The sequence below is a fragment of the Carcharodon carcharias genome, chromosome 8 (assembly GCF_017639515.1).
Source record: "Carcharodon carcharias isolate sCarCar2 chromosome 8, sCarCar2.pri, whole genome shotgun sequence".
Classification (NCBI taxonomy): Eukaryota; Metazoa; Chordata; class Chondrichthyes; order Lamniformes; family Lamnidae; genus Carcharodon; species Carcharodon carcharias.
The window spans coordinates 153,770,566-153,781,036 of NC_054474.1; the positions used below are offsets into that span (position 1 = coordinate 153,770,566).

The following is a 10,471-nucleotide window of genomic DNA, read 5'->3' on the forward strand; positions in this document are numbered from 1 at the left end:
TGTGGTTGACTCTTATGGAAAAAAAATGCCCTCTGAACAAGGGCAATTAGAGATGAGCAATAAATGCTGGCCTAACCAGTGACACCCACATCCCATAAATTTCAATCAGCAGTCTAAAGCATAAGACAAGACTGGATTACACTCAAGAATTCAAGTCTTTCACTTTGCACCAATGCTAATGGAGTTCCAGGGCAATTGTGAAGTCAGTGTCTGATCTGAATCCAGAACAAAATAGAACAAGATTTCCTTCAGGAAACTCTCATTCCAGAGCAACTCAGGTCCCAACCCTTGGTCTTGCTCTGCTGCTACTGAATCAGTTTGAAGCACAACCCACTTATTTCCAATTACAACAAATTCAACATCATTGAAGCCTAATGCCCAGAAACAGCCAAGAGAGTTAAGACAAAAACATATCTCTGGGGAGTGTATATCAGGTAGTAAGGCCAGGATCACAAGGGACTGTTTGCAAATGAAGGATCCAAGAGCATTAAAAACATGTTTAAAATAATCCCAAAACGACAAAGAAAAAGCAGCTCAAAAATCTCAGAATAAACAAGTAGAGAAACAAAACAAGGAGTGGTGAAGGGCAGAACAATGAGGAAACACTAAAATGAACGGCCAACTTGACTGGTCATTGGGTAAAGATTGAGGTTTTACACAACCTTCAACTGAGATTTGAGTTGGTCAGATTGAAGCAGTTAGAATTGAAATAAGCTTCAGTGCACAGCACATAAGAGCTTTTTTCTCTTTCATGGGATGTGGGTGTCGCTGGCTGGGTCAGCATTTATTGCCCATCCCTAGTTACCCTTAAGAAGGTGGTGTTGAGCTGCCTTCTAGAACTGCTGCAGTCCATGTGGTGTTGATACACCCACAGTGCTGTTGGGAGGGAATTCCAGGATTTTGACCCAATGACTGTGAAGGAACGGCGATATAGTTCCAAGTCAGGTGTGTACCTTGGAGGGGACCTTGTAGCTGGCAACTGGTCCCATGCATCTGCTGCCCCTGTCCTTCTATGTGGTAGAGGTTGTGGGTTTAGATGACGCTGTCAAAGGAGCTGTAATGAGTTGCTGCAGTGCATCTTGTAGATAGTACACACTGCTGCCACTGTGCATTGGTGGTCAAGGGATTGAATGTTAATGGTGGTGTATGGGGTGCCAATTAAGCGGGCTGCTTTTGTCCTGGATGGTGTTGAGCTCCTTGAGTGTTGTTGGAGCTGCACTCATCCAGGCAAGTAGGAAGTATTCCATCACACTCCTCACTTGTGCCTTGCAGACAGTGGACAGGCTTTGGGGAGTCAGGAGGTGAGTTACTGTCTGCAGAATTCCTAGCCTCTAACTGCTCTTGTCGTTCCAATATTTATATGGCTAGTCCAGTTCAGTTTCTGATCAATGGTAACCTTCAGAATATTGATTGTAGGGGATTCAGCAATGGTAATGCAATTGAATTTCAAGGGAAGATGGTTAGATTGTGTGGCGCAAAGGTTACTTGCCATTTAATCAGTCCAAGCCTGAATATTGTCCAGGTCTTACTGCATGTGGACATGGACTGCTTCAGTATCTGGGGGGGTCATGAATGGTGAACATTATGCAATCACCAACGAACATTCCCACTTCTGACCTTACAATGGAGGGAAGGTCACTGATGAAGCAGCTGAAGATGGTTGGGCCTTGGACACGACCCTGAGGAACTCCTGCAGTGATATCCTGGGACTGAAATGATTGACCTTCGACAACCACAACTATCTTCCATAATGCCAGGTATGACCCCAAGCAGTGGAGAGTTTTCCCCTGATTCCCATCGACTCCAGTTTTGCTAGGCTCCTTGATGCCACACTCGGTCAAATGCTGCGTTGATGTCAAGGACAGTCACTCTCACCTCATCTCTGGAGTTCAGCTCTTTTATCCATGTATGGGCCAAGGCTGTAATGAGGTCGGGAGCTAAGTGGCCCTGGCAGAACTCAAACTGAGTGCCAGTGAGCAGGTTATTGCTGTCTAAGTGCCGCTTGATAGCGCAGTCGATAACACTTTCCATCACTTTGCTGGGTTAAGCAATTAAAGCAATGACAGTTGGTGTCTCACTTCACTAGACTGATTCCTGAGATGCAGCATTTGTCTATGAGGAGATAATTAGGAACTGAGCCTATATTCCCTCAAATTTAGGAGAATGAGGTGAACCAATTGAAACACATTAAATTCTTAAGGGGTTTGACAGACTGGGAGGGTGTTTCCCCTAGCTGGGGAATCTAGAACATGGTGGCAAGTCTCAGAATAAGGGGCCAGTCATTTAGGACTAAGACGAGGAGAAATTTCTTCACTCAGACCGTTGTGAATCTTTGGTCACTCTTCCCCAGAGAGCTGTGAATGCTCAGCCAGTGAGTATCACCAAAACAGAGATTGATGGATTTTTGGGTACAAAGGGAATTACAAAATATGGGGGTAGCACAGGAAGGTAGAAGATCAATCATGATCTTATTGAATGGAGGAGCAGGTTCAAAGGGCTGAATGGCCTACTCCTGTTTCAATTTTTTTAATGTTCTTACAACTTATTTGAAATAAAATCCCTATTTTTTGGTCCCTGGCAAATTTTGATACTCAAAGTGCAGGGACGTCCATACTGAGGAACATATTGTTCATAAAGGGGAGGTTTCTACACTGCTCCAAACAACATGCCTTCACCCCAACCACAGACTGCTGCATCCTGCACCAGCTATCCTCACCTCCCCTTTATCCAAGCTTGCCAATTTGTGTTCCAACCAAATTAAGAATTATATTGGCACTCATTTCAACTGCCACATATTTCTATTTCCAACTCTTATAGCTGGTAAATTTAAAATGAAGTCCCAGATGTTGATGAAGCCTGCTAGTCCAGTGTGTCGATCAAAAGTGTTCTTCATTTACTGTGACCACAGTGTCTCACCTTCTTTATACTTTAAGAAGTTGTAATCACACACTTACTTATTGCTTCAGTATAAAAATAAAACTTGACCAGTTTTAACCAGTTCCAACAGATATTGGCTGTCCGCATATCATGGTAGCTGAGTGTTAACCTTGACTCAGTGATGGTGCTCTCACCTCTGAGTCAGAAAGATGTGGGTTCAGAAGCTGAAGCAAACAATCCCGGCTGACACTTCAGTGCAGTGCTGAAGGAGAGCCACACTGTTGGGAAAGCTCTGCTTTTTGGACTAAATGTCAAACCGAGGCTCCCGAGGCGATTGTAAAACACTCGCACGCTCGGCTTTTCATTATTTACCAACAAATGCACAAACAAGTTAAAGTTCACCTGCATAAAAAATGCGAGTGAGTAGTGAGTCTATGTGCCCAGAATCTACTACACATTTATTATTTATTCATCAGAAATGTAATTAGCCACACATAGTTAGTTAAAAATATTGGCCAACACTGTTCTGGACTGACACTTCAGTGTCACACTGTCGGATGTGCCTTCTTTGCCATGTGATGCCAAACAGTGTTGGCTCTCTCAGGTGAATGTAAAAGATCCTATCGCACTATTTGAAGAAAAGCAGGGGAGTTCTACCAGTTTCCTAATCAACATTACTTGAAACATCAACTGTATCCCTCTCCGCAGATGCTGTCAGACCTGCTGAGTTTTTCCAGGTATTTTTGTTTTTATCTATCAAACACCTATTTAAAAAATTATCTGCTCATCTAATTGACTGCTGTTTGTGCAACCCCTTGTTGTGTACAAATTAACTGTTAATTTTCTCTACACTACTTTAAGACTGCACTTCAGAAGTACTTTATTGACTGATGGGTCAACACCTTCCAGCTGTTTCCATCCATTTACCCTCAGCTCAAGGCCATAGATTTTTCTTGCTCCCTCCACCTTATAAAGTAGCTTGAAATGTCCCTCAGCACACGGTGCAAGTGTTTGATTGTTGCTGTGCTTCTTGTATAGAATTCCAACATGAAAGTGGTATTTAAATGCTTCTCAGCAGAGCCTGCACTTCCTGCTGTTATAAGGTGTGCTTGTTATGTTCTCAGTCTCTGCAAAGAGTGCACAATGATAAATCCATATTAAGATATATGCTGCAGTGTAAAAAGGCCACAAAACAACTACGAGTCAGATACAGACAAGCTGATCGATTTATCCCCGTTCTCTCGCCCCACCCTCATATACCACACACAGTGGATCACATTGTAGTCAGTATATGCACACAACCAATCTTACTAACATGCCTCTGCCCAGATTTGCTGAAGGAACAACTTATATTTATATAGCACGTTTAACATATTGGTATGTCCCAAGGTGCCATTCAGAAGCATTATAAAATAAAGTATGACAGCAAGCCACTTAAGGAGATGACCAAAGCTTGGTCAAAGGGATGGTTTTAAAGAGTATCTTAAAGGAGGAAAGTGAGGTAGAGAGGCAGAGAGGCATAGGGAGGATATTCCAGAGCTTAGGCCTTGGCCACTGAAGGCATAGGCACCAATGGTGCAGTGCGTAACTTGGGGATGCCCAAGAAGCTAGAATTAAAGGAGGGTTGTAGGGCTGGAGGATATTACAGAAATAGGGAGGGGTGAGGCCATGGAGGGATTTGAAAATAAGGATGAAAATTTTAAAATCAAGGAAAGGGTAAAACATGCTCAACACTGTCAAATGTGAGAAGAATCATGAGATCCTACCTGTTCTGAAACTCATTTAGCTAGACAAAATACCTGCACTTTCTTAAGTTAGGAGAGGACACACAATTCTGATCAGAAAAAAATGAAAGGGGTGTCAGGAAAATGTACTTATTCAGTTGTTACAATTATGAGGCTTATAAGATTGTTGTGGTTTGGGACTGTGCTTTTAATTTAGGGCAAAATAAAGTGAATCACATGACCTGATCTGAAATCTGCCTGACAACAGGCCTGAGTGACATGACTGTTAAAGTTAAAGAGAGGTTCAGGTTATTTTGCTGGTCGTTGTTGTAAGGCATTCGCACATGGGAGACCATTGCAGCAGCATCTGTGCTGACAGTGGTTAGACTGGTAGTCTCCAAAGTCCCAGGAAGGCATTGAGAATGTCAGGTTGTAAACAGTTATGCTTTAAACTGTCCATTTATTTCAAAGGTAAAAGTGGGTTGGGGTCTCAAGGATTGATTAATAAGCATTTTTAGCTGGATACAAGGCCATTGTGATTCACATTGCCCTGGAGATAAGCTGAGGCGGGGGAAGGATTTCTTTGATAGCCCTAGAACTCCCAGACACAGATAGCCTACCAGGATCCAGAGAAGAGAGAGAACAGCAAGAGTTCAAAAGTCTATGGTTCACTGTACAGGAACATGGGTGGGAGCTCATACTCAGATTGAAAAGATCACATTTTTGGGAATCTGAAGAGGCTGGAAGATCCACCTCACTTGCATTAGGAGAATCTCCAGGAAAAATCCTCACTGTGATGGACTGTTCTAGAGTTAAATGTTACCAGACCAGGAAAGGAAAACAACAGAAGTAAACCCTCAGGAGCTAAGAATCGCTTGGGACTGGCTCCAGGAAAATTGAATGGCTACTTAAAGGACAGCATAAAGTATAATCGTGAAGTGGGATTTTTGGCTGTGTTAAAAGTAAAGCGGGAAGTTCTGTTCAGTAGTTTAAAGTATAAGTTCCCCACACAAATAGTGCCTAACAAATTTGATTGAATTTTTTGAGGAGGTGACCAGATGTGTAGATGAGGGTAGTGCAGTTGCTGTAGTTTATATGGATTTCAGCAAAGCCTTTGACAAGGTCCCACATGGAAGACTTATAAAGAAGGCAAATGCACATGGGATACAGGATAATTTGATAAGGTGGATTCAAAATTGGCTTAGTTGTAGGAGACAGAGGGTGATGACAGAAGGCTGCTTTAGTGACTGGAAGCCAGTGTCCAGTGGCATACCACAGGGATCTGTGCTGGGTCCCCTATTATTTGTCATTCATATAAACGACATAGATGACTATGTCGGGGGTAGGATTAGTAAGTTTGCAGATGACACAAAGATTGGCCGGGGGCCTCTTCTGCACTGTGAGATTCTGTGAATGTTACTCCTGGTTTGCTTGTTCTAGTAAAACTCTTAAAACATGAAATCTTGTTGTATCATCCTTTCAGCTACTCACTGGGAGTTCAAATCTCAGTTACTGGTCTCTACAGGGATTGTAACACAGTGGTGATGAGAATATGGAATTACCTATCATAAACTGCTGTTGAAGCAGAGGCCTATAAAAAATATAAAATATTTAGCAATACTGACAAAAAGAGGAATATTAATGTGTATGAAGATTGAGCAGGGGGATAAGACTCGATGACCTATGGAGATGTACCTTGGCACAGACTTAGAAACAAGGATATGTATTTCAGTTGTGTTTAGATATATGCAGGTGGAGGTGCACTAGTTGGGGTTTCACTTGAACAGATATAAAAGAAACGCTTACTGAATGGCAGCAGCATCCATTTACTACCCCCCAACGCTCCAAAAAATCTTTTAAATTTGATACGTTTCCATTGAAGTTCTTGCTTTTAGTTACAGTGACCCTTTAGCAGCTGTCAATTTGTTAATTAGCTAGTTTGTTTAATTGGTATACTCAGAAAAGTACAAAGACACAGGTACTGAAACTGTGGTGTAGTTGGTTTAGGAGGTGAATGTTTGTAATCTTTCCTCTGCAAATAAATTTAAATCCGAATTAAGATTGGCTCCAGTACAATCCTTCACTTTTCAGGCTTTCAAGGTGAGAACTATTCTATGACTCTATGCAAAATTACACTTTGATGAGAAGCAAATTTGTTCTGACAGATAACTCAATCAATCGTTCCATTTTCTCTATTATCTTTTACAGTTTTGCTGTTGGTTTTACCATATTTTTGGCTCGACCAAAAATTGGATTAGATATATCCATTTTTATGAAGGTACTTATTTTTCCCCAAAAAGTGGAATTGGAGTATGAAAACAATTCAGAGGAAGTCCCAGCACAGTTTCTGAAGGTTAGTTTGACAAACTCTGCAGTTGAAGTGAAGAAGTCTGAACAAAAGGAAGATATTAGTCTCATGCTTCACCTGACTGCAACAGGACACAAAGCTGGGATAGAACCCAAGGACAAAGTTTCTCCCCATGTGATGCACCACCCCATTGTTATCAACTCCAAGAATGAATTGGCACAATTGATAATTATCGTAAGAACATTCATCTGAGTGTTATGGTCCATTAGCAAAAATGTCAACACTTTTAAATTGGGGGAGAGCACTCAGTTTAAGGTGAAAAGCACAACTGTTAATCTCTACTACTGAAGGATCTGTAGTTATCAGGGTCAAACCTGATCCTTTTTTGCCACAATGATGGGAATCTCACCCAGCCCACAGAGGAAATTGGGGGATAATCAAGAATTGCTCCTACAATTAATCGGCAAGTGAGGTTTATGCTTGAGTGATCTACTTGTATTACTCAGCTGGAGTACTGCGACCAATTCTGGGCACCACACTTCAGGAAGGATGTCATGTTCTTGGAGAGGGTGTAGAGAGATTTACTGCAATGATATCACAGATGAGGATCTTCAGTTATATAGTGAGATTAGAGAAGTAGGATTGCCTTGGTTAGAGCAATAAACAAGGTTTAATAGAAGCACTGAAAATCATTAAGGGGTTTGATGGAGTTAATAAAGTGAAACTGTTTCCATTTGCAAAAGAGTCAGGAAACAAAGGATTAAAGGTGATTGGCATAAGAGCCAGAGCAGAGATATTTTTATACAGCAGGTTACAGTGATCTGGAATGTGCTGTCTGAAAGGGTTACGTAGAGTCTACAGGAAAAAAATCAGATCATTAAGTTCAACTGGTCTATGGCGTCACACAAGCCTCCTCCCAACCCTCTTCATCACACATTTGAAAGGGAATTGAATATATCCTTGAAGAGGTTACCTCTGGAGTTCCAAGAATCTATCCTTGGTCCCCTTCTATTTCTTATCCACATGCTACCCCTTGGTTAAATCACATCAGTTTTCACTTGTATGCTGATGACACTCAGTTCTATCTCACAACCAACTCTCCAGACCCCTCACTGTCTCTGATTTGTCACACTGCTTGCCCGACATCCAATACCAGATAAGCAGAAATTTCCTCTAACTAAATACTAGGAAAACTGAAGCCAATGTTCTTTGGTCCCCATCAACAAATTTAGTTCCGTGACCATTGTTTCCATACAAGCTTTTAGTCATCCTCCAGATATCTCCTTCTGTGGCTCAGTGTCAAAAACGTCTTTACTGATATTGCTTTTGGTTAAGTGCCTTGAAAAGTTCTGAAGTGTTAAATGTATTATGTCAATCTAAGTCGTTGTGGCTCATGGAGAGAAAAAAAAAATCAAGGCTATGAGGAAAGAATGGTGGGGGTGGGGGGGGGGGTGTGTGGTGGGTAGATTAACTGGAATATACTGTCAAGGAGCCAGCACAGACATGATGGACTAAATAGCCTCCTCCTCTGCTGTAAGATTCTACAATTCATTTACCAAACTTGTAAAGTATAGCGTTTTAAACTTTTGCCTTAATCTGAAGTGTATTAGCAAACCCTTCATATTAAACCTCTTTTATGAAAAAGTCCAGTCAGCAAGCATCAGCAGGAAGCCTGGTCTGATTTTCATCAACCGACCATCCACACTGCTGAATCTGGGTCACTAGATAACAAAGAAGAGCATGATGGAAGATATGTTGATTTTTCTCCCCTTCGGGCTCAGGGACAAAGAAATCCTGCCCTCCCCTCAGCAGAGCTCAACTAGCTGACTTACCATCTCAGAACTTGCAGCATCAAGGTTTTGCACTCACTGACATTGCTGCTTCGCTGCAGGTAGCAATTTGATATATAAATCTACGTGGTGCTTGGGGCAATACTGCCAAGTTTCTAGGCTCTTGCATACTGCCCTTTGGCCAGAGAACACAGAGCTCTTAAATATACACATGGAACCTGGTCCACTGATACCCCAATGCCAACGAAAAGAGTCCAATAATGAGCAGCAGATCGTGTGGAACAGCATAAGTTTTGAACAAGGCCAGCAAGCTGCTTGGCTGTTTTTGTTTTACATACATGGGGAACAAAGCTTTTAACTTGGTGTTCAGTTAACGTTAAACCACAAGATGAACAGCAAGTAAACAATGACTCCCCTGGTGTCTATTATTCATGTAAACAAATATGAAACCATTTGCCAGCTCAAATAGGCCACTTAAGCACAGAAATACAACAGAGAAGATTTCAAAAGCAGTGAAGTTCATAGGCAATACTTGCTGTTGGTACACGGTTTCAAATTTAAATATTTTAAACGTTAAATGCTTTTACAAGTTAGTGGGTGCTGCTCATTTCCTATTGTCAGCAAGTCAGGGGTCAACAACGTTGATCGAACATGGGAATTTATTTTATATTTCCAGCAACTTTCCTGCCTTATATTAAAGCCTAGTGTCAGGGAAGAAAAACCCGGACTCCTCTCGCACTTTGACTGCTCGGTTAAGCCTCACGAGCGAAATCTTTTGTCAAGGGCACAAATTTGAAACGACTGACCGCCGCTGCCATTCCCTCCTGCCGCCCGGACTCTTACTGGGGGCCGAGGTCTGACCCGGGGCCTCGGTATCCAAAATTAAAGGGAACCAAAAAAAAAATGAACATACACATAATCCTAAATAAAATTGAGAACAAGTGAAAGCAGCAGCTAACGAATGCAAGTTAAAAAAAAACACCAAAAACAATATTTTAAGTTGAATACTCCCACAATGTCCCAATGTCCAGGAACGAAAGGGAAAGGAAGGGAAGTAAATGTTAAATCTTTTGGTCATTCAAAGAAAACTTGCTTTTGTCTTTTATAAAAAAAAGTTTTGAAGAAACTTTTCTACTTACTGTACATTCCCGCCCGCAGGTGACTCCGAACCTCCCCCAAAACTTATTTTTGCAACAATATTTCCAAACACAATCAATCGGACACAATGTTTCCCTCTCTGGATTTGCCGCAGTCAAATGTCCAAAAATGTCCGCGATGTGTCAAGTAAAAAGAGAGAAGTGACCGGGAGAGGAGCAAAGTTCCCTGCCATGGGGTCCCCGGTCCCTCCCAATGCCGGCACCGGCAGCGGGGAAGCTTCGGGTCCTTTGTCTGGTTCCTGGTTTGAATGGGGCTGAGAGACAGAACAAGGGAGAAAGATAACACACACACACACCGCAATGCTATCTACCAATTGTAATCTCACTCTGCATCTCCTCTATTCTATTATTTTCACTGTTGTTCCTTGAGTTGCAAACTTGCCACTCATCACTTTTTGTGCGCGTGTTGAGGAAAAAAGGGAAACTTTGTTTAAAACTTTTCTTTCTGGAGCAACCGTGCCACCTGCAGTCCGCATTGCTCCAGTGGACGAAATCTCGCTGCACTTCTGGGCATTGAGAACTGACTATGCGATTGGGGACACTGATCTAATTCTTCTTAATTACAAAGGACGAGTTTGTTTTAACAAGAGAATGCGGGCTGTTTATTGTTCAGTC

The 10,471-nt window shown here is 41.9% G+C and overlaps 1 protein-coding gene across 2 annotated transcripts in view; it reads right to left on the bottom strand.

The window, feature by feature from the left end:
• gpsm1b (G protein signaling modulator 1b) overlaps nucleotides 1-10,244 on the bottom strand; it is a 248,555-nt gene extending 238,311 nt beyond the window's left edge. The window contains exon 1 of one of the 2 annotated variants that reach the window (XM_041194228.1): nucleotides 9,839-10,244. In XM_041194228.1, the coding sequence (XP_041050162.1) occupies nucleotides 9,839-9,845 (7 nt within the window). In that variant the 5' untranslated portion in view covers nucleotides 9,846-10,244. The remainder of the gene's footprint in view (nucleotides 1-9,838) is intronic. The other variant, XM_041194230.1, reaches the window with a different exon arrangement.
• Nucleotides 10,245-10,471: the final 227 nt, after the last annotated feature.